We start from the raw sequence: 24,004 nt of genomic DNA on the forward strand, positions 1-24,004 counted from the left end.
GGGAATTCCTGAACATGGTGCCAGCACATCTTGTTGAGGAACAGGGAAACTGGATGTGAATCTCAAACATGCTACTCTTAGGAAAGCAGAGTTCCGCTTCCCTTGGCGGAGCTAGTGAGCAGCTATGGTCCAGTTGTGAGTCAGTGAATTATTTCCACAAAATAGGATCTTTTTCCGTTTGACTTTGAAGCCAAGAGCTTGGTTGGGGGCTAAACAGTCCCCTGGCTTTGTTTCTGCTACAGCAAGTGCACCTGTGTGTGAGTCTGGGTCTTAATTCTTCTCTGCTTGGAGACCCCAGGAGTTCCCGAAGCAGCTGCCATTCAGTTCACTCCGCAACATTGTTAGGAACTAATCACTGAATGAGAAACTGGGGGTTAGCTCATCAGTGGCATCAAGCCCACTGCCCATGTGTGGCTTAAGTTTACTTGTTTCTCTTTGTATTACAACAGTTTGATACTTCTTCAGGTTGAAATGTATTAAAATTCACATGTAATGAGAAGGCTTTAAGTTAATTATTAAAATTTTATTAGGTTCCAAAGAGCAGAAGGAATAAGCATCTATGGCTGGGTTTTACTCTAGGTTTGTCTGACTTGACACATACATGTTTTTAAAAAAGGTACAGGCTGAAGAGTTGGCTCAGCGGTTAAGAGCACTAACTGCTCTTCCAGAGGTCCTGAGTTCAATTCCCAGCAACCACATGGTGGCTCACAACCATCTGTAATGGGATATGATGCCCTCTGCTGGTGTGTCTGAAGATAGCGACAGTGTACTCATATAAATAAATAATTTTTAAAAAAGAAAAGTACATTTTGAAGGTAGTACCTGTTAGGGTAAATGGGTTGGATATGATCTAATGAAAAAACACTGTAATTAGCAAAAGGTGGGCAAAACATCTCTGGGTAGGAGAGAAAGTAACATACTTTGGTAGGTTTCTTTTCCTTGTGGTAGAGAGGGCCTTTGAAGTTGTTGACAGGATGGAGGTATTAGGCCAGGTGACCAGGCTGCCCCCACCCCCAAGGAAACACTGCTGTTAAGCTGTGGTTACAAGGAAGTTTGTAGGAAGCTTAACTCTGTCAGAGTAAACTAAGAGTGGTCAGGAAGGTGTACCCTGGCTGAGCAGAGAAAGGATAGTTCTCAGTAGTAGGTACCAGGCTTGCCCACACCCCACCCTTTCTTTTTCTCTTAAGTTTTTAATTAGTTGCGTGTGTACCTGTGTCTAGGCTAGAGGTGTCAGATCTCCAGCAGTTGGAGTTACAAGCACATGTAAGCCATCTGATGTACCTGCTTAGTCTTCTGGAAGACTTAACCCCCACAGCTTCTATCTCTCCAGCTCAGGCCCTTATTACTAAAGTCTCTGTTGATAAATACTACCGTTGTCTGACAGATCAGCGTTTGACAGCCAGTCACATTTCCCCCTGTTCTTATCTTCTTTGACACCCAGGCAAGCAGCTTCATTATCAACTGTACTCCTCTCCCCAGATCTTTCTCCCCTCCCCTGCCTCCTCTCTTTCCCTCCCTTCTTCTGTTTCTGGATGTGTGTTTGCAGACAAGATCTGGCTGGCTAGCTGAGTTGTGAATAGCTCCCTGCTTTATAGTGTCCTGAAGGCCGGAGTTTCATGAGTCAGTCACCATGCTGGGTTTTCCTCTTCTTGCTTCTTTAATGTTTGTTTGTCTGAGGCAGAGTCTTTGTCCGTAGTCCTGGCTATAGCTCACTGTAGGCTACACTGGCCTGCCTTTCACAGAGCCTGCCTCTGCCTCCCACTAGTGCTGAGATTAAAGGCTGCCCCACCCCGACCCTGTCTCAGAACTGAGGAGTCAAACAGAGGTTTGAAGCAGCACATGGGGCATTGAGCTGAAATTACAGTTCTCGGGTAGGACAGGGAGGAGGAGAGGTTAGCAAAATGTCAGTGTCATTGTCAGAGAGAGCTGGCCCTGAGGCAGCTACAGTGTGCTGTCGGAATAAAGGCATTGTAGTAGCCCAGGCAGAGTGGATTATAGTGTTAAGGTCATTTTTTAAATAGCAGGGCCTCATGTAGCCAAGGATGACTTTGGATTCACATACCAAGTGCTGGGGTAAACAGACCTTTGCTGCCACAGGTTGATTAGACTCTGAGGCTCAACACCAAGATGTGGACTCTACCACTAAGCTTCATCAGGAAGCCCTGAGGCTTCCCCCTGAACTAGCACAAGGTACCTTTTATTTCTTCTCTCTTGAAGCAGACAAAAAACAACGTAAGATGAAAACCATAACTTGCCCTTTTCTTTCCTTCATCTGCTTGCTTCATGTCAGTTGTGTGTGTGTGTATGTATGCGTGTGTGTATATATGCACGTGTGTATATGTGTGTATATATGTGTATGTGTGCGTGTATATATGTGTGCATGTGTGTCTCTGTGTGTATTCATGCATGTGTATTTATGCATGTGTATGCATGTGTGTCCATCTGCTTGCTTCATGTCAGTTCTGTGTATGTGTGTATGTATGCATGTGTGTGTATGTGTGTATTAGAGGCATTGCGATCAAACTTATGGACTTGTACTCACCAGGTAAGCACTGTATGGCTGAGTTATTTCTCAGCCTTTAAATTCATTTTCATAAGAGATAGTAGGATAAAACATTGTCATAATTTCTTTGTTGAGACAAAGTCTCATTTAGCTTTCCAGGTAACTAAAGGTGAGCTTGAATTTCTAAATTTCTGATCCTTCTGCTTCTACCTCCTTGGTCCTTCCAGTGACTGTAGGTGTGAACCACAGATTTGTGTGTGTGTGTGTGTGTGTGTGTGTGAAGCCAGGTCTCTATATACCACTGGTTGTGTAGACCAGACCAAGTATGGGCCACTATGCCCCCTTTAATTTAAATAATAGTTCTAACCTTACTACCCTCAGGGATCTGTTTCTTTCCCCTCACTCCCAGTATAGATAGGTTCCTGGAGTTTGTCAGGAATCCTTGATGGGAGGTCTCTGAGAATGACTGCTACGTGAGCCTAGAGTTTTAACAGAAAGGTAGGAGTCAGCCCTTAAAGAGAGGAGAGAAGTGTGTTGCCCAATGCCTCACATGCATGTGCCTTACAAGGTCAAAACTCTGGCGAGGGCAGGGAGTAAGAAACACTAGCTGTCTCAGTTGGCTCTGTTTGAAAATATTAAAACAACAGCAGTTTGGTTCCCAGTTAATCTAAGTGGAAGAAAGTTCAGTTATGAAATTCATCGCATGGGAAGGGGGTGGCTAGAAAAGCAGGTGGTGGCTTCTCAAGACTGACTGTGACTTTAGCCGACTCAGGTAAGATTTGAAAATCTTTTCCTGTTAAGGTGAAGGTCCCTACTTCACCCTTTTGAAATAGTATCTTATTAAGCAGCTGCAGGCTGGCCTTGAACTTGTGACTCACACGCCTCAGTCTCCTACAGCGAAGGTTACAGGCCCTTATTGTCTTCTAAGTATGAGAGCTAAAGAGATGCCAGGCTGAATCTGATCTCCAAAGTCCCCAAGGTAGGACAGAGCCACTCTGAAGTTGTCCTCTGAGCTGCACAGGTACACACATGCTCACACACACACACACACACACACACACACAGACACACGTAAGGAAATGTATAAAAAGGTTTCAAATACTTCAGTGCAATTTCTGGATTATTACTGCTTCGTATTCTGTAGTTTGTGATCATTGTGTTTCTGGAATTGACTTGTGTCCGAGAAAAGAATCAGCTTTTACCCGAGGCGCTCATTCAGAGTGAGGAGTTACAGAATCCTCCTGCCACGGATGAGTGGTTTTGCTTGTATGTAAATTCTAGTTCCTGCTCTTTGACTTTATTGAAATGACAGGCAGAAGGAAAAGAAAAGGAAGGGAGGTGGGAGATTTAGAGATGCAGAAACAACTCTGCCTCCTCCCCAGATGAGGACAGGGACGACATAACTTCTCCATTCCTTTAGATTCACGACGTGGCTGCCGATGTCCCCCTTTTAGAAACAAGCAGAAGAGATTATTTTAGTCTTAAGCCTTTTTCAAGGTAAGAAAATTATAAGTTAGATTGTACTGTATTCACCCTTTATTTTGTTTCTTTGAGCTAGATTATTACTTTGTGGCCCTGGCTGGGCTGGAATTTGCTAGGTAGACCAGCTTGGCCTCACTTTTGGCAATCCTGCCTGTGCCTCTTAATGCTGGGGTTAGAGGCACGCACCACCATACCTGACCGAATGTGACTTTTAAGTAATTAAAATTTCTTAAGGAAATTGGAGAAGAGCTGCTAGGAGAGCACCAGGAGGAGCTGTTCTTGTGCCTACTGGGGCCAGGACAGGGGAGGCTGAGCTATGCTAGGCTGTGAGCCCTGGGGGTCCTGGGTGACAGCCACTTTCCCCACAGTTACAGTCAGTATGCTTCACTGGAAAGGAGGGCCTGTACTCTCTGTATCTGAGTGGAAAATCATCGCTTCTCAATCTGAACCACTATGTGGACACTAAAACTAAGGAGGAGTAAATTAAGCTTTAAGCTGTCAGTGCCCTGCCTGCCTGCCTGCCTGTCTGTCTGCCTGTCTCTCTGTCTCTGCCTGCCTGCCGCCTGCACAGAGCCTGTTATCCCCGTGGAAACCTCTATCAGACAGTTTGGCAGAATGTCCAGGTGAGAGGCTTTCTGAAAAGCTGTGACAGTCTGTAGAAGATCTGAGTTTTGAGAGAACTAAGTGGAGCCTTGGGACACTTGGGTGTGAGCCTCGGTGCTACATACAACAAAAACACAAGGACTCGGTGAAGCATTTCTGTTGCCAGAAAGATTGAGTGAGCCCAGTGCTAGCTTCCTACCCAGCAGTCCTGGCTCTCCTGGGTATCCTCATCTCCTACTGGCCCTTTCCAGCCTTGAACTCAAGATCTTCCTGCCTTCCTTCCAAGTGCTGGGATTATGTGGGTGAAGCCCAAACCTGGCTCCCAACACACACACTCTCTCTCTCTCTCTCTCTCTCTCTCTCTCTCTCTCTCTCTCTCTCTCTCTCTCTCTCTCTCTCGTGTCAAGGTTTCTCTGTGTAACCTCTGCCTCCAGATTGCTGGGATTAAAGGCATTTGTCACCTTCACTGGACTCCTAAATTCTTTTCTTAAACTGTGTGGGGAGGGGGAGGGAGGATACTTGACAACTTGCAGAGGATGAAGTTCCAGTAGGTCTTTGGCCCTGGTGGCAAGCTCCCTCACCAGCTGAGCCACCTAACTGCTGTCACCCAGCTGTCACCTTGTATGCTCAGGCATTGAGGCATTTATTACAATTTTCGTCTGTTTCCTCTACAGATTATAGCGCCTTTGCTGCATTGGCGTTTTCTCCTGGTTGACAGGTTGGCTTGATGGTCAGTGTGTACACGTCTGCCTTGCTTACCATGGCTGCATGGTGTGCCGTATGCCAGCCTCTGGCATGTGCTACACGGTTGCTTAGGCGTGTCTCTCTTGTGTGCCTTGTAGGGCCCAATGCTGTATCAAAGGCTATGCAAACTAGAATTTGTGAATAAAAATGTAATCTGATCATCGTTTTTACTTGTAAGACAGCCTTACAACATATTTATTTTTAGGCAGGGTCTCACTGGGAGCCCTGGTTGGCCTGGGACTTGACGTGTACACCAGGCTGTTGTTGAGCCTCATGGCGTGTGTGGTAATTAAGCTTTGCTGGCTGATTCTGTGCCTTGTGTCCTAAGGCTGCATCTTTCCTTGATGCAGTGAGAGTGGTGGCTGAAGCAAGGTGGGGGAAAGTCCTGGAGGGCAAAGCCACTGACCGCACAAGTGCCACCCAGTGTCCTTCCCATCCTGTCTTCTGCACACTGGACCCTGCAGGTGGTGTGGAGCATGGAGCCTGTGGCTTGTTTTCTAATAGGAGTAAACTGTCCTGCAGAGACTGATCTCATTGGAACAGTGCTCTTGAGCGTCAGAGACCACCCACCGCTGGTTTGCTGGCTTTCTGTACTCAGTGTAGGATTACCACTTAGAATGCTGCTAGTAACTGCAGAATTTTAACTCTCTAGAGCAGGAGGCTGAGGGGATCATGGCCTCAGGTTCCAGGACAACTTGGGCCATAGTGTAAAGCCCTGTTTCAAAAAAGCCCCCAAAATATAAAACAAATTTATCCTAAAATATTTACAATTTAATTACCTACATACTTATGTTGGGCAACTATATACAATTTTCTAGGTAGTTTTATTTAATTTATTTTTTAGTGGGGGTGTGTTCGTGGGATTGGCACATTGAGTGTGGGGAGATCAGAGGATGGTACAAATTTGTAGGAGTGGGGAGTAGGTTCTTTCCTTTGACCATTGTAGATTCTGGGATTGAACTTGAGTCATCAGGCTTGGCAGCAAGCACCTTTGCTCACTGAGCCCTCTTGATGGTCCATTTTCCTTTATAAGTATAACTTTTTAAAACCTGTTTTGGATTTTTAAAAAAAACCTTTTTCAAGTGTATTACATAAACTGAATATTCTTAAGCAAGATATCAGCACTCATTTGGAAGCAATCTGATGTAATCAGTCTTGGTGACAGTTCTCAGAATTGATCAAAGACTACGGAAAGACTCCTATCACATGACCCAAAGTTCACCTGGGCACTGCTTGATGTTTGCTGGTTCCTCCGGGCTCAGGTTCCTTTGTCTTGTGAGAGCCACACTCAGGACCTGGTCTGATTTGTAGTTTCTAATTTCTTGTGCTAGGATTACTGGTGTCTAACCTTAAAGAGAAAGCCGCAGAGCAGCCTCTCGCTGTGCTGGGATCTGAACCCACATGAGCGGTCAGAGGCGTGAATGCCCCTCAGGTAGGTGAGGCTCTATGTGGAAGGAAGAGGCTACATTGGTGAAGGGGACAGGGATCTGTTGGCTGACAGGCCAGTTGTCTGTTGCAGCAAAATGCTTGGCCCTGGTGACTACTGAGGGAAAGATGGTGTTTCCTAAGTTAACAGGTAACGGTGTGTTTTATAGCCCAGAAGACAGATGAAACCTCAGATCTCCCTTTGAATCTAGGTGACAGACCTCAATAAGATTCAACATTCATAAAGAATATCCAGCTGCTGGTGGTGGTGTAGGTGTATGTCTTTAATCCCAGCACCTGTGAGCCAGAGTCAGGAGGCTCTGAGTTTGAGGCTAGCCTGGCCTTCCGAGTGAACCAGGACAGCCAGGGAGGAAGACCCTGTCTTGAAAAACAAGCAACCAAACAAAAAGAAAACAAAACATAAGAAGGTCCAGAGTTTAAAAGTTCTGTTTTTTTAGGGCCAGGGAGACGGCTCTAAGAAGATAAAGGCACCTGTGCCGAGGCCTAGAGACCTGACCAAGCTCCCCCTGGGGACCCACATAGCAGGAGAAGAGAACTAACTCTGGCAAGCTAGTTGGCACCCATGCCCCTGTCCCTACAAATAGATAAATACATAAATGTAAAAAAATAAGTTTAGCCTTTTTGGTGAAGCCAGGATGGGGATGTGTTGCATAGCTGTGTCAGCTTCCTGATGCTCCCCAGTCCGGCTGGTGGGAACACGGCACCTTCATCTGCCACCGGCACCCAGAGAAATACCACTTCCCATGGATAGAGCCCAGAGAATCCCATAGATGGGGCCTGCTGATGCCTCAACATTCTTGGAGGCGTTTGGGCAGGCTAGCCTGTGGGTGGCTGGTTTCTCCCAATTCCCAGAGAGTTGGGGTGATACTGGAAGTAACTGGTTCTCTCTGGGGAATAGTGCTCCCCCCACCAAAGGTACCTGCATGCCCTTCCAGAAAACCAAACCATGCATTTCCATTGTTAGGTAGATCATAGAGTTCTAGACTTACTTCTTCATTTTTATTCACTGCTGTGGTTTGGTTTGGTTTTGAGACAGGATCTTATGTGTCCCAGGCTGATGTAACACTGGCCTCATAGGGATGATGTCGATCTCCCTGTCCTGCCTCCATCTCCATTTCTGTTATCACAGACCTGGCTGCTTTCTGTTCAGCAGGCCTTTCAGGTGTTATATATGAAGGAGAATCTTCAGGTTTTAGATGTTTGGTGTAACACTGAGACAAAGTCTTGTAAGCAGATTGGCTGGCTGGAGCGCTGGTGTATCTGCCGTGCTTGCAAAGGACTCACAGGAATGGAGCTCAGCACTCGTGAGACCCCAGCACTGAGGCAAGTGCACATACCTCAGGCTGCTTGGAGCTTGCTAGCTCCCAGTCTCACCATCTTTCTGGCCTCCCTTTTTGTTGTTGAAAACCGTGATTATTTTCAGGGTTAGCTAACCAAGTAGAGGGATTGTTTCTTTCCTACATACATTGTTTTTTTTTTTTTTTTTTTTTTTTTTAGCCATACCTTGACAGAGTGTTGGTTCTCGTCTCGCTAATTCTTCACCCGCTCCTTTCTCTCACAGAATCCTATTCTAAGAGCACAGACCCCCAGGTATCTACCATGGTGTTGGATCCTGAAGAAAAGATGCCAGACGGTAACTTACATCTCTGGGCCATTGTCTACATAGGAGATTGGGCTCTAGGCAGTGACAGGCTGTCTGTCCCTCTTGCTGTCTGTCCTAAGAAGTCCAATCAGAGGTCTTGTGACAGGGTAGGAATGAAAATGAATCTATACTCAGGAATTCTGCCTCATAACTTACTGTAATTGCCACTGAGTGGAGACAAGCTGACTTGTTTCTACAGCAATAACGATGCAAGGACAAGGCCGTTCCCAAACTTGGCAGTAACCTCTAGCATGCTTACTGTCTGCCAGTGCCTCAGAGTATGGGCAGAAGCCGAAGCTCCCAGGACAAGCTCCCCATGTGGTGCTGAGTCCTTTCTGAGTCTGAGTTCCCTCTAGAATCCATTTCCTTCTGATTAGTGAAGACAGACCAGCTTCCTAGAGTCAGAGCTCTGTTTTCTTTGGTTGGTTGCAGGGATTTATGGGAAAGAGAAGAAAGCATTGTTTTGTGGCTCAACCTAGCCATCTGATGCCTTCGGCCAAGCAGACTTTGTATGCTTCTGGTAGATTGGCTCTTTTCTGCTGGGCCTTCTTTCCCTCTTTGCATTTAAGATTAACTGTAAAATGTAGACCTTGGGGAAACACGGCTATCAGGTTTCTATGAGCCCTACTGTCACAAGGGTGCCAGCACCCGTGACCACTAGCCTTTCAACCCTGTGTGTAGACCTTAGTCAGGACTCCCGTTCTTCCTGCTTGCAAGTGTCAGCTTGAGTCTGTGCTCTGTCAGGGTTTTCCAGTTCCCTTTTGTTGTGTGTCCTATCTAAGAATGATTCTTAGAGTTGGTCCTACCCACTGATGGGATGGAGGATGTCCCAGATGAATAACTTAGTTTCCCTTAAAACTAGATTCTAGGTTACTCCTCTAGGAGGAGGAGTGGGCCTCCTGTGTCAGTGTGAGTTGTAGCTGTGAGTTGTTTGTTTTAAGTGAAAGTCTTGTTAAATTGTAGCCCAGGCTGACCTCAGACTTATGATCCTCTTGATTTAGCCTCTCAAGCATGACAGCTTAGAGAAAAGCCAAGTGGTTCTAAGTTACCAAGTGGGCCTAGAAGTGTAGAATAAGAAAAGTACTGGGATGTTTGTATTGAAGCTGATGAGAGAACAGAGTTGGGAGGAGGTTGGGCATGGATCTGACCGGAGATAAAGGGAGGTGCAGGGATGAGCGTGACCAGTGCACTGTATGAAATTCTCAAAGGGTTAGTAAGATGCTATAGTGAATCTACCTGAGACTGAGAGCGTTCCTGGCAGCTTTTGAACTTCTTTTTCTTTCCTTTGAGATAGGGTGTAGGTATAGCCCAGGCTGACCCTGAAATAGCCCAGGATGACCCTGAAATCCAGTCTTCTTTCCTTACCGCCCGTATGGCAGGATAACAAGCCTATGCCACAGTTCGCTTGTCCATCCGTTTCAACCACGTTCAAGTGTCACCTTGTAAAACATTAATTTGCCAGGCTGGGGACATAACTTAGTTACAGAGTGCTTGTCTAGCAAGCATGATGCCCTGGACTTAGTCATTAGTCCTAAGGAAAACCAGATATGGTGGCATATGGCTGTTCAGGCTGGTCTTTCCTTATTAGATCCTCTCTTTAAGTAAATATGTATGCATATACATAATACATTTACTTAAAGTGTTGCTTTATAAACTGTTGAGGACACCCTGTACTAACATCCAGCTGGTCTTTTGTGCTCCGAGCTGTGAGGTGACTTAGCTTTAGGTCTAAGGCTGTTGAGGGACAGGGAGCGGGGACCAGATGCAGGTTAGCTGTCCATCAGAGTGAAGGGCTTTGATTTCAGCATCACTGAGAATATTCCTTAGTGGGTTTGTTATGTTGACTCAGATGGTGCTTCTGGGGACCATGGAGACTCTGCCAGCCTCGGCGCCATCAACCCTGCCTACAGCAACTCTTCTCTGCCACATTCCACCGGGGATTCTGAGGAGCCCTTCACCACCTACTTTGACGAGAAAATCCCCATTCCTGAGGAGGAGGTCAGTGACAGTCCATGCAGGGGACCCTGTGTCCTGGGGAAAGGGAAACTTCCGCTCGCCACTCATGATCGACAGTTGAAGGTCTTGCTTTGGCATCCAGTCTCTGACAGCTACGTTGTTGTCATCAGAACAAACCAGGCTTCAGACACGGAGGCTGAGTGGCTTTAGTGAGCATTGTTTAAAATTATGAAGTATGAATTTTGTGCTTTTCTTTTTCAAATGTGGTTCTGCTCCTGTGTGGGAAGTGGGTGGGCTCCCAGGTGCCGTGTTACTTGAGTTATGGAGAGCAGGTCAAGGAAGAACTGCCACCGAGAGAAGAGGCCATCTTATTGGTAAAAGGTGGACGAGCTGGCCGTGAAGCGTGGGCTCATGTCCACCCTGATCCTGTACAGCTCACCCGTGTTGCTTCTTGACCTGAGATAAAATAGTAGAGCCATTAGAAGGAGTGATGCTCAGACGCTTCCTCTCTCTTTCACAGTACTCTTGTTTTAGCTTCCGTAAACTCTGGGCATTCACGGGACCTGGCTTTCTTATGAGCATCGCCTACCTGGATCCAGGAAACATCGAATCTGATTTGCAGTCTGGAGCAGTGGCTGGATTTAAGGTCAGCTCCATTTCTTACGTGTCTGAAAAACAAGTTTTCATTGTTGTTACTGTTACTGCCGTTTCTTTGCGGTGCTGTGGGATGGACTTGCGGGTCTCTCCCCGTCCTTCTGAGCACTCATCACACTCTTACACCCCTTCTCTTGCTCCTACTGAGCAGCCTCAGGGAGAGTTGACCCCTTGAAAAACACAGGTTTGAACTGTGCATGTCTACTTATGTGCACTTATGTGCAAGTTCTCTGTAGATTAGTAGCACTGGTGGAAACAGCCGGTGAACTGCATAGCTTTCAAACACTGAAAATGTAAACTAGGTGCGCCATGAATGAGTAACGTATGTACAGAGAGATAATAATCTGTCCTATCCTAGTTAGTTAGTTAGGTTTTTGTTTTTTGGTTTTGTTTTTTTGTTTTGTTTTGTTTTGTTTTTTGAGGCAGGGTCTCTGCATAGCTCTCTGGAACATGCTCTGTAGACCAGGCTGGCGTCTGCTTTGCGAATACTGTAATAAAAGGTGGGCACAAGCCTGACTCAGATAATAACCTGTTTCATAATTACTGCCCAAGGGTGCACAAAGATTACCACAAGGCATGCAGCTCACAGTGGAGCTGTTCCCATTGAGAGAAACAGGCAAATGTAATGTATACATTTCCATGTGTACAAATGCACAAGTAAACGTCAAAGGCAGATGTGCTGTGCGTTGCCACCTGAGCACTGAGCTCAGACGCCAGCTGGTCGTGTGCGTATGAACAGTTGTTCTCTCATGAAGTGATGCATCCATGTGGTTCATGGGTTGTCATGGAGCAGGGAGCGTGGTGTTTCCAACCTCTTGTCTTATTCCTTTTCTAATCCTATAACAAAATGCTATGACCAAGACAACTTATAAAACAAAACAACCTTCTAATAAACAAGACAAAACAAAACCAAGCAAATTGGACTTAAAGTGTCAGAGGCTACAGTCCACGCTGGTGGCAGCAGGAACAGCTGAGAGCTCATCTGGATCACCAGACAGGAAGCAGGAAGGACACTGGAAACGGCCCTCAAACCCTCCCCTGAGCACATCTCCCCTAACAAGAGCACACTTTCTGCATTCAAACACGTGAGCCCATGGTATCCTCAGTCCAGCCAGCACATTCCCTCACTGTCCCCGAGTGCACAGGTCTACACTGGCAGCCACATCTGTGTGGAAAATGCTGTGTGGTCTCTTGTTTTATCCACGTAATTTTCTTAGGAGAGACAGCAGCTGAGATGCAGTCACCTTGTGGGTTACATGTAGAAGCTGACACAAAACTTGGGGCCATGTTCTGACCTGGCTCTGTCTTAGCTAAGCTGCCGTGGGGCTGCTAATGCGCCTTGGCTGTTCTCTCCTTAGCTGCTGTGGGTGCTCCTATTGGCCACCATCGTGGGGCTGCTGCTCCAGCGTCTTGCCGCTAGACTTGGAGTGGTCACCGGTTTGCATCTTGCTGAAGTATGTCACCGTCAGTATCCCAAGGTGAGGAGCAGCATGCAGTCCTGATTGTCTGCTACCTTAGAGGAGTCTGTGTGTCTGGCATCATGTGCTGGCCGCAGTCTGGATTGAGCTATGGAAGATTTGGGGTCAGTGTCACTGAGACCGGAAGTACCGAAGGAGTCCTATTGTCTTGCCAGCAACCAGTGTCTCTCCTTCAGAATCTAACATGGGACTCGGTTTTTCCTTGTTATTTTATGACAGAATCATGTAGACCAGGCTGGCATTGAACCCTGTACTTAGCCCAGGATGTCCTAGAGCACCTTTCTGTTTCTGCCTCTTAGAGAGTTCCAGGCACACACCAGTTTCCTTGGGAACGTTTCAGGCGCACACAGTTTCCTCTGTAAAATCTGCGTGAAGAGGCATCCACCAGTCACTCTTGTTTTTGAAAATATGTTTTCTCTTAATAAAGTATGTTATAGGAGCTTTGGATTTGCTGAATATTATCAATTTATTCTGTTCCTATAGCTTCCCTCTGAGAGCCTTACTACTACCTAAAATGTGAGTGATTACTATTGGACACCCTGGGGTGGGCGGGCTGCAGACACAAGTCAGTAAGTCAGTCTGTGTGTCTGTCTGTCTTACTGACTGTCACTCTCTCTGTAGCTTAGGGTGTTCTTGAACTCTTGATTATCCTGCTGGAATTCCTGAGTGCTGGTGTTATAGGCTTGTACCACCATATGTGATAAATATAAATTATTTTTACCACCTTTTTAGAAAATTTTGCTGTTTTATAATTCCCTTTAGTTTCTTTTTATTTGTGCACATTAATGGGTATTTGTGAGAGGAAACTGCACATTAAGTTTCTACAGGCTATCTAGCGCTAGTAAACCAACATTAATTCAATCTGTCTTTCTACTCATCTGATAGTCCAGATTTAGTTTCCTTTTCTGCTGTTTTCTCTCTATTCTGAATGTTTACTCTGAAGACTTTTAAAATAGATTTATTTTTATTTTTTAAGATTGTATGTATGTGGGCTGATGAGATGGTTCAGCAGTTAAGAACACTGGCTGCTCTTCCAGAGGTTCTGAGTTCAATTCCCAGCAACCACATGGTGGCTCACAACCATCTGTAATGAGATCTGACGCCCTCTTCTGGTGTGTCTGAAGACAGCCACAGTGTACTCATATATATAAATAAATTTTAAAAATATTGTATGTATGCATGTGTTTGGGTATGTGTATGTGAGTGTGGCTGTCTGCAGAGGTGTCTGGGGGTGAGGCGGGTGGGTGGAGCCTTGAAGGAACTGTGAGCTGCCAGACTTGGGTGCTGAGGGCTGTTATCTAATCTCTCATCCAGAGCTTTTACCCACTGAGTCATCTTTCTAAGCCCCGAACCTCGAATACTTTGCATATTTTTTTACTCATTATTAAATTCAAGATGATAAAGTCTGTCCCATTTTTTTTTTTTTTTTATAATTTTAGTTATGGGTGAGTTAGAGGCTTCAGTTTCTCGTTCTCTCTTGACTCCCATTTTGAGCATATTTCTGTATTTATTTCCTCTGTAACTTTTCAGATTGGTTTTCGGTAAGAGTAAAAGTAATGAATAGAAATTCCATTCTTTTCCTGAAAAGAATTAAGGAGAACCAAAGGAGCTGGGTCGGCACCCGCAGGAAGAACTTTTCTACTCTGGCATGAGTGTAGGGCTGAGTTCTGGTACTTCTCCAATCCGGGGGCTTATGTTCTGTCTGTGGGTCTGTGACAAAAGCTGAGTTCTGAACGAAGGATGTTCTTAAAGTGAGTCATCAGAACCACTCTTTGTTTGTAGGTCCCACGGATCATCCTGTGGCTGATGGTGGAGTTGGCAATCATTGGTTCTGATATGCAGGAAGTCATTGGCTCAGCCATCGCCATTAATCTTCTGTCTGCAGGAAGGTGGGGCGGGGCTTCCCTCCAGAACACTGTCAATCTTCTGACTGCAGGGAGGTGGGGGCGGGGCTTCCCTCCAGAACACTGTCAATCTGTCTGCAGGGAGGTGGGGCGGGGCTTCCCTCTAGAACACTGTCAGTACTAAGCTGGGTTCCAGAACCAGAGTGGAAATGAAAAGCCAGTTCATTTCAACCAGTCTAGAGCCATCTGTCTTATCTCCTAGCAGACCATGCATCTTCCATTCCCACAGTGGGTTGTATACACTTCTACTTAAATGGAGTGTGTGGCATTTGGTGGCACAGCTGTTAGTGTAAGGCTGTTTATCCCATTGCACAGTGATGCCCTTCTGCATGCAGCCCATGCTTCTGTCTGACACAGCAAGCTCTCAAGGAGAGCTCAGTGGATGCTTTAGCTGATGCTGCGTCTCAGCTGCTGTCACTCCTCCACAGGACCTAGCTTTCCCGGGTGTTCAGTGTTGGGCAAGGTGTGAAGAAGTCTTCACTGGGTCTTTAATCACTATTCTTGTCTCTAATCTAGGGTTCCCCTGTGGGGTGGAGTCCTCATCACCATCGCAGATACTTTTGTATTTCTCTTTTTGGACAAATATGGTAAGGCCTGGAGCAGGTGGGTGAGTCCCAGCTGCCAGCTTTGGGCACAGGGCCGTGGGGACTTCTGTGGGGACATCTGTCCTCAGTGCTCACTGCTGCGTTTCCTCCTCAGGCTTGCGGAAGCTGGAAGCATTTTTTGGCTTTCTCATCACTATCATGGCCCTCACTTTTGGATATGAGGCAAGTGTTGCAGGCTGTTGGCTAACTGTTTAAAAGTTTCATTTTATCCTGGTTGTAATCTTTTATTATAAGAAGCAACAATGGTAGAATAGTTTAATTGTATTGAGTCAGCAAAAACCTAGGCACTTCTGCTCTGCAAGAGATATAGTCTATGTCAAGGACTAGTGAAGGAAGCCTGTAGAGATGGGGGGGGGGGGCTCAAAAATAACTAGACTCCACAGGACCTTTGAGAACCATGTCTTTTGGTCCCACATGAGCCACCCTGAGGCAGAGAAGCTTAGGTGGGATGATGACGAGGCTGTGGGTTGTTGATTGCAACTCAGACGTCCTGTTTGTGCTTGTGATGGCTGAAATCAATCACACCCTATCACCTGTATGAAACAGTTGATAGTGAGGTGGACAGGTGTGGACACCTTTACTGCCACTCAGGAGATAGGGGCAGGCTGTTGCTGTGAGCGTGAGGCCAGCTTGAACTACTTGGAGGGCCCAGGGTAGCCAGAGCTGCAGAGTAAGACAAGAAACTGTCGATGAGTTATAGGTGATGATCATCTTCCTGGCTTACAGACCTGCTTAAACATCGATTATCCAGGTTGTCCCAAGAGGAAGTGCTCGGGGACAGCCCACTCCCCACACACTGTTCTAAGGGACGACTCCCGCACCTGGCAGCCTAACTGGCTTCCAGATGAGCCTGTGCCAGCAGCTACTGTGATGCAGATGACAGCAGCGAGACCTCCCGCCAGTTGCCTATGTCTGCACTGTGCTTTAAGTGCGATGTAAGATAGTCAGAGATAGTCTTGAGTCCTCTGAGCCCTGACAACAAGCCCTGGTGTTAGTTAATCTTGTACAACTGTAACCAAAAGACTGAGGAAAATAACGGGAGGTGGAAAAGTCTGTTTGGCTAGATTCTCAGAGAGCTTGCACTGGCCTGCAGTGCCTTGGGCAGCAGATGTGTGTGGGAGACTCTTTACCTCAGTGCAGACAGGAAACAGGACAGGCTTGCCCCTGTTGACCTACTTCTAGGCTCCACCTGCCCACGCTTTCACCACCTCTCCAAATAGTACAACCAGATAGGCCTGAGTCTGGTTGAGAGCGGTGGCAGGCAGTTCATACTCGGACTACTTCAGCCTCTGTCCCTTTTCGTTGACGATGCTGGGGTCAAACTCAGGATGCTGCACATTCTTGCACAGTGTGTTGTTAGAGGGTGGGAGGGCGCAGAGGACGAAGACTTTGCCTAGTGCTGTTCTCCCATTTCCTGCTGCATTAAAGGCTAATGGGCGCTGTTGCTGTGTAGTATGTTACAGTGAGACCCAGCCAAAGCCAAGTACTCAGGGGCATGTTCGTGCCGTCCTGTCCAGGCTGCCGCACCCCTCAGGTGGAGCAGGCGGTGGGCATCGTGGGAGCGGTGATCATGCCACACAACATGTACCTGCATTCTGCCTTGGTCAAGGTGAGTGGGGCCTCTCCCTATTGCACTGTTAGAGCCCTGTAGGAGCAGTCTTTCTAAGGCTGGCTGGTCACCAAATTGACCAGGAAAAGGAACTCAAAAATGCCAGGCTCGTGTTCTTCAGGAGAGGCCGAAGTCTTGAGGTTGGGAGGAAAAGAGGCTTTACTAGCAAGTCAGGCGTTTCTTTGCTGAAATAGACTTGATTAGTCCAGTAGCCTTAGGACTGAGGTTAGTCTGTGGCCCTTCCACAGTCTCTGGGAGCTCAGGAGTCACCTGGTCACTGGTTGCCCCATTTGGGGTTGTGCAATGTTGTCAGAGGCCGTGGAGTCCCCGTGGCTTAGGGAGCTGAGGCCCCTTTTTCATCTTGTCAGTTGTGTGCTCAGTCTTTCAGCTGACGGCAGATTTCAGGGTTGTTACAAAGAGACTGTGCCTGGTGGAAAATGACTGTGCTGTTATCTCTCTAGTCTAGACAAGTGAACCGGGCCAACAAGCAGGAAGTGCGAGAGGCCAATAAGTACTTCTTCATTGAGTCCTGCATTGCGCTCTTCGTGTCCTTCATCATCAACGTCTTTGTCGTCTCCGTCTTTGCTGAAGCATTTTTTGAGAAAACCAATGAGCAGGTGGTAAGTGCCGGGGTCCTGGGTGCTGAGTGCCGGGGTCCTGGGTGCTGAGTGCCGGGGTCCTGGGTGCTGAGTGCCGGGGTCCTGGGTGCTGAGTGCCGGGGTCCTGGGTGCTGAGTGCCGGGGTCCTGGGTGCTGAGTGCCGGGGTCCTGGGTGCTGAGAGCCGGGGTCCTGGGTGCTGAGTGCCGGGGTCCTGGGTGCTGAGTGCCGGGGTGAACTGCATGTGGGGGTGGGGCAGACAAGAGCAATGACCTGGAACCCAAGGAAATGTGTCTGAAGCCTAGGCGTCCCCCACGCAGTCATTACACAGCCAGTCTGTGGTGTGGGGTGGGGTCTGGCCCTGGACTCCCACTTGCTTTATGCTCGCACCTTGGCCTTTCCTTTTCTTTTGTGCTAACTTCTGCCCACCCATCTGCTCATCCTGATGGTAGCTGGGGCCAGGTTAGAGGGAGTCCTCCACAACGGAAGCACATTCTGTGCAGGACAAGACTCGGGTCATTTTGAATTCTGTGCCCTCTTAATTCCTGCTGCCTGTGTACTTTGGTCTTTCCCTGAGATGCATTCCACCACAGCTGCTGGCCCAGATTCCTACTTAGTCTTACCCTTTATTCCATAGGACCTTTGACCCCTGGTTGTGTCTGACTCCTGATGTCCTCTCACGTTTGAAGCCTTCTGCTTTGTCTTCTCTCTTTTGTCTTGATTTGGGTTTTGGTTTTTGAAAAAACAGTCTTACTGTGTAGCCCAGGGTGGAGACTTGAAACTCAGTATATAGACTAGGCTGATCTGGAATTCACAGAAATCTACCTGCCTCTGCCTCTCAAGTACTGGGATTAAAGGTGTGTGCACCATACTAGGTATTTCTTCTAGTTTTACACACACACACACACACACACACACACACACACACACACGATCTCCCTATTCAGCCCAGTGTGGCCTCAACTCTGGGATTCTTCAGTCTCAGCCTCCTGAATGCTGCCATTGAAGCCCTCCTAGAGTGCTCTCCTCCTTTCTGTTTTGATTTATAATGTTCCAGTATTTTTTTATTGCCATGCAAACTCTCAGCAAACACTTTGATGCTGGGGGGGATTTGACCCTGGATGGGGAGGGAGGGTTGCAGGTATCAGTGCGTCGGTTGTGCCTGCACCATGACCCACCTGGAGCACATCCTCCAGCTTGTCTCACACAGAGAAATTTGGTGAGACGGATAAGGGAGCCCTTATCTGGTTCTTATTTCTAAAATATAAATTGTTCTTAAACTGCTTTGGGTTTTAGGTTGATGTCTGCAGAAATAACAGCAGCCCCCATGCTGACCTCTTTCCTAATGACAACTCTACTCTGGCTGTGGACATCTACAAAGGGGTAAGCATGCTGCTTGCCCTCTCTACTTTGGGGGAGATGTTAGCATAATCTCTGGCCCCTGAGTTAGTTTAGATCTGAGCATAGCTCCTCAGTATCTTTTATTTTGAGGCCCCTATGCCAGGCACACATTTGGGGCCTTGTGGGGCCTAAGAGGCTGGCTGCACAGCCGGGACTTCGAAACTCAGGAGGACTGCAGCTGTGACTGGAGCGGCAGAGGAGGAGCTTAGTGACTGGGTACCCGGCTCTGCTGGGACCCCAGGAACAGGGCATGCTGCAGTATCTGCATCGAAGGGCATGTTTGGGAAGTGTGGGTGCTGCCTCTGGAGTGCCTGAGGTAGAGATTAGAGAGGAAGGTTCAGGAGCACAGAAAGGAAGGGGCCGGGCTGAGGGACGCAGGCCCGCAGAGGGAGGTGCTGCAGAGGGCTCTGCTCTGTGTGTCATCTGAGCCGGTCACTGACAGCCGGTCTGTCCTTCCTGCTCCAGGGTGTTGTGCTTGGATGCTACTTCGGGCCTGCAGCTCTCTACATCTGGGCAGTGGGAATCCTGGCTGCTGGACAGAGCTCCACCATGACCGGAACCTACTCTGGCCAGTTCGTCATGGAGGTATGTGCCGGGGTACAATAGAGGGAGCTAGCACACCCTGGAGTGTCTGACCCTGTGCTTCTAAGGGGTCCCTGACTTCCCCAGGCATCTCCCTCCTATCATGCATGCTCACCAGCTTCCTTGCTTTCCACAGGGATTCCTGAACCTAAAATGGTCACGATTTGCCCGAGTGATCCTGACTCGGTCCATCGCCATCATCCCTACCCTGCTTGTTGCTGTCTTCCAGGATGTGGAGCATCTAACAGGGATGAATGATTTCCTGAATGTTCTGCAGAGCTTACAGGTGGGCAGGGAGCTGGGGAAGCTCACGCTGCACTTAGTCAGCATTGACCTACTCTTGGGCGCCAAGTCTCACGCTGGAAGCTGAGTACCTGGGTGACTGAGGGGAAGGAGAGGCATGGAGATTCCTTAGTGCAGACGATGAGCTATGCTCATCACACAAAACATGCTGAGAATACCAAGATAGCTCAGTGGGTGAAGTGCAGTGCAGGGGGGAAGTGCAGTGCAGGGGGGGAAGTGCAGTGCAGGGGGAAGTGGAATGAAGTGCAGGGGTGAGGTGCAGTGCAGGGGTGAAGTGCAGTGCAGTGCAGGGGTGAAGTGCAGTGTAGTGCAGGGGTGAAGTGCAGTGTAGTGCAGGGGTGAAGTGCAGTGCAGGGGTGAAGTGCAGTGCAGGGGTGAAGTGCAGTGCAGGGGTGAAGTGCAGTGTAGTGGGTGGAACACAGTTGTACAGCTTACAGACCTAGATGTGATTCCTGAAGATGTGGTAGAAGGAAATACACTGACTCCACGGGTTAACCTCTGACCCCCGAGTTCAGCCATGGCATGGGCATACCCATCCATCAGTCCATCCATCCATGTCTGTCTGTCTGTTACTTAGTCTCTGTCCTTTCACACACACAAATAAGTAAATTAGTGATACTTAAAAGTTCACTAATTAATGAGCACTGTAGCTCATTGAGTTCTGAGAACACTGCTAATACCTGTGGAGCTTACGAGACAAGTCACACTCGGTATGTTGTTTATTCTTATTTATGTCTGTTGTGTGTAGCTCTTGCGGCCCCGCCTAAGCTCTGGGAACAGACCACACTACCAGCCCCCACCCAGAGAATATCGGATCCTCAAATGATGAACACACATAGCTCAATTTCAACGCCTTTTTGGCAAAATTGTGGACATTACTTCTCTCCCGCCTGGAGAAGCCTGCCCTTCTCAGTCCTCTGAGCTCCGAGCCTCTCCACCTGCCCTCTACTTCAGCTTGATTACTCTTAGTCCAAGCTCAGCATCCCCAACCTCCCGCCTGGAGAAGCAGCTTGTGGCTACTCCGCCTGAGGTCTCACATGGCTTCTTGACTTTTCTCCAAAAATGACGAGATCTCTCTCTTTCTTTGGAGACCCAGAAGTCCCGCCTACTCATCGGCCCAACAATTGTCCCATGGGCTCCTTTACTGATAGAGCAAGAACCAAATAGGGAACAGGACCACCCCTATGTGTATATCAGTGTTCTCAGAAGAAGTCACCAGATCCCTGGAACTGGAGTTACAGACAGTTGTGAGCTGCCGTGTGGGTGCCGGGAACTGAAACCTGGGCCCTCTGCAAGGACAGCCAAGCAAGCATTCTTAAGCACTGAGCCATCTCTACCCCATTGTGGTGTTGTTTTTTGTTTAAACAAAGACACTTAAGATCATGATTTGTGCTGGGTTTGGCCAAGGCAAGGAGACAGAATAACTGTTACCGTGGCATAGGTAAGATAGGGTTTGTGTGACCCATGCGGCGAGCCATGTGTCTGTGGTGGTACAGTAGCCACACACTCTGGGAAGCCCGAGTGTCAAGTGAAGAACCTTCCGTAATAGATATGGAGGGGAGAACATGAGCCAGATTGAGGCCAGTGCAATAAGCAGTATTTCTCCAAAGTCTCTGCTCAGGCCCTGCCTCAACTTCTCAGTATCCTGTGACCTGAAGTGTAGGTCAGATGACCCCTCCCCCAACACTTCATCTTAGCTTAGCCTCAGAGATAAACTGACACACCCATGTGACTCCATCATTTCTTCTGTTTTCCAGCTCCCCTTTGCCCTCATCCCCATCCTCACCTTCACCAGCCTGCGGCCAGTGATGAGTGAGTTTTCCCAATGGAATGTGAGTACACTTGGCTCAGAAGGACATGGGCGGGATTTTACCCAGCAGGCAGTGGGAGTATGTCCTAAATAGCTATGTGCTTCCAGGAACAATTGCTCACTGCTCCCTCTTTGACTTAGAAAGGAAATGGGGAGTGTGGGTGACAGAAAAGGAGAATAATCCTCCTTCAGACCTCAGTGCTCCAGCTGTGCCTGCTGAAGTTTTGAACTCTGTTAAATTATCCAAGAGAGACACGGCTGGTGACCGTGTGGCACCTTGAAGGGATCTGTGGCTCCTGTAGAGTCACCAGTGTTTGTAACCTAAACAGCTACAGGCTGTGTTTCTTCCCTTCCTTCCTTCCTTCCTTCCTTCCCTCCTTCCCTCCTTCCCTTCCTTCCTTCCTTCCCTCCTTCCTTCCTTCCTTCCTTCCTTCCTTCCCTCCTTCCTTCCTTCCTTCCTTCCTTCCTTCCTTCCTTCCTTCCTTCCCTCCTTCCCTCCTTCCCTCCTTCCTCCTTCCCTCCTTCCTCCCCTTCCTTCCTTCCTTCCTTCCTTCCTTCCTCTTCCCTCCTTCCCTCCTTCCTTCCTTCCTTCCTCCTTCCTTCCTTCCTTCCTTCCCTCCTTCCTCCTTCCTTCCTTCCCTCCTTCCCTCCTTCCTTCCTTCCTTCCTCTTTCCTTCGTTCCTTCCTTCCTTCCTTTCTTCCTTCCCTTCCTTCCTTCTTCCTTCCTTCCTTCCTCCTTCCTTCCTTTCTATTTTGGTGATTGACAGTTAGTTATATTCAGTGAACCTGAATTAGCAAAACAAAAACGTAGAAAGGCACAGAAACTTAAAACAGGAGATGGAGACATTTCCTGTCCCTCCAGAGTCCTTAGGTCCTCTTGTACACAAATAAACTGCAGAAAGTTTGGTCACTGTTTGAACTTGAATACAGTTGCTGAAACTGATTTGTAAACCGACAAGCTAGCTTAGCTGCAGCTAACTGTGGGTGAGAAGAAGCCATTCCAGATTCCTTCTCAGCTCCTGCACATGTGTGCAAAGCTATTCACACTTGGACTGCCCTCTCGCTCTTTGGATTTCACTTCCAGTTTCAGATGCCTGAGGCGGTCGAAGCCTGACATACTTTTGGGTTCTATATTCACAACCACACACAGTCCAAACAGCACCCTCAGGCCACAAAGACTCTGGTGGCAGTTCACTTCTGGGTTTCATCGGGACAGTAGAACTAAAGGAGCTGAAGCCTGAAGACAAATTCAGGACAGGAAAGGGCAATCTGAAATTTCTGATTTCACATCTGCTGCTGGACAGACACTGCCGTAAGCCGCACAGGGAAGGTAGCTTGGTTTGCATTTCCAAACAACTATTGCCAGTTACTCTGGGAAAAGCCAGAGCAGATGCAGACAGCTAGTCACGTGACACTGTCACAAGCAAAGGGACTGAACATGCCCGTGTTTGCTCTGAGCTAGCTTGCTCTATGTTGTCATGTTGAGAACGCACTGGCTAGGCAGTGAGCCTCTCAGAGCAGCTGATTGTTCCCACATCAGTTACTACAGATGTGCCACAAGCCAGCCTGGTAGTCCCAAGTGGTTCTTGGCTGTGACAGGCAAGCAGTTAAAATCTGTATTAATCAGTACAGATGTTCATGTGACCTGCCAGGTTGTAGGGGTCTGTAATTGTCACCACTTTGGAGGAGGCTAGAACCTGCAGAGAGGGGCTTGGTAATGAAGTCTCCAGAGCCTCAGACACTTTAGACTCTGAGGGTTAAGAGAATTTCAGAGTTGAGTTCTCTCCGGGTTCAAGCTGTACATGATTACAAGGACCAGCACAGGTGACAGGCAGGTGACAGATGTATGCTTTGCTGAGGAGCATAAAGGAAAATTTAACATTTAAGTTTAAACATTGAGTGAACAACAGCAGGCAGTAGTGAGCGATCTGAAGGAAACTCACTCCTGCCCACTACCCCAGGGAGGAGCACAGAACCATGGCTGGTGTTCAGAAGAGCCGTCCTGTGATTTAAAGACCAGATCACAAGACTCTTTCCTCAGACTCTCCTCACATGACTCCATTCCCCGACCTGTTCCAGTGTATAATGAAATGGCTTGGTGCATTCCTAGGACCTGCTGATTTCTAGGCTCTTAAATGCTAGATTTTCGGGCCACAGACACGACTCAGCAAATAAACATGCTTGCAGCACAAGCCTGGGAGCCTGAGCTCAATCCCTGGAACTCAGATAAGGGAGGGAGGAGAGAACTGACCACACAGAAGTGTCTTCAGACCTCCACACATGTGCAGTGGCAGACGTGTGCCCTCCCATGTGCACACATTGAGTGTTAAAGACTAAAAGTCTCTTTACTCTGACCCCTCCCCTCTGCTTCATACCTAATTCTGGCCTCTCCTCGTACCCTCGACCTGGGACATGGTCTGCTGTTCATGTGGACTGCTGGACACTTACTGTGCTCTTTGTTTTGCAGAGGCTGGAGGGTCGCAGGCGGCATCCTGGTCCTTATCGTCTGCTCCATCAACATGTACTTTGTAGTGGTTTATGTCCAGGAGCTAGGGCATGTGGCACTGTATGTGGTGGCTGCAGTGGTTAGCGTGGCTTATTTGAGCTTTGTGTTCTACTTGGTAAGTCCAATGTGAAGGGAGCAGGGGCACCTATGGTGTCCAGGTGGGACTCACTGTCCTTCAG

General features: G+C 47.9%; 1 protein-coding gene across 1 annotated transcript; it reads left to right on the plus strand.

Moving 5' to 3' along the window:
• Nucleotides 1-6,727: 6,727 nt before the first annotated feature.
• On the plus strand, nt 6,728-22,433 carry SLC11A2 (solute carrier family 11 member 2; the record flags this gene model as incomplete). Its single annotated transcript, XM_080939459.1, has 15 exons — nt 6,728-6,764; nt 8,340-8,411; nt 10,270-10,418; nt 10,897-11,022; nt 12,389-12,508; nt 14,291-14,397; nt 14,929-14,999; nt 15,112-15,179; nt 16,471-16,626; nt 17,088-17,246; nt 18,520-18,606; nt 19,090-19,209; nt 19,343-19,492; nt 21,267-21,398; nt 22,404-22,433. The coding sequence occupies exons 1-15, from the start codon at nt 6,734-6,736 to the stop codon at nt 22,431-22,433; spliced, it is 1,578 nt and encodes a 525-aa protein (XP_080795585.1). The 5' UTR covers nt 6,728-6,733.
• Nucleotides 22,434-24,004: the final 1,571 nt, after the last annotated feature.

Source organism: Micromys minutus (assembly GCF_963924665.1).
Source record: "Micromys minutus genome assembly, chromosome: 27".
NCBI classification, from domain to species: domain Eukaryota; kingdom Metazoa; phylum Chordata; class Mammalia; order Rodentia; family Muridae; genus Micromys; species Micromys minutus.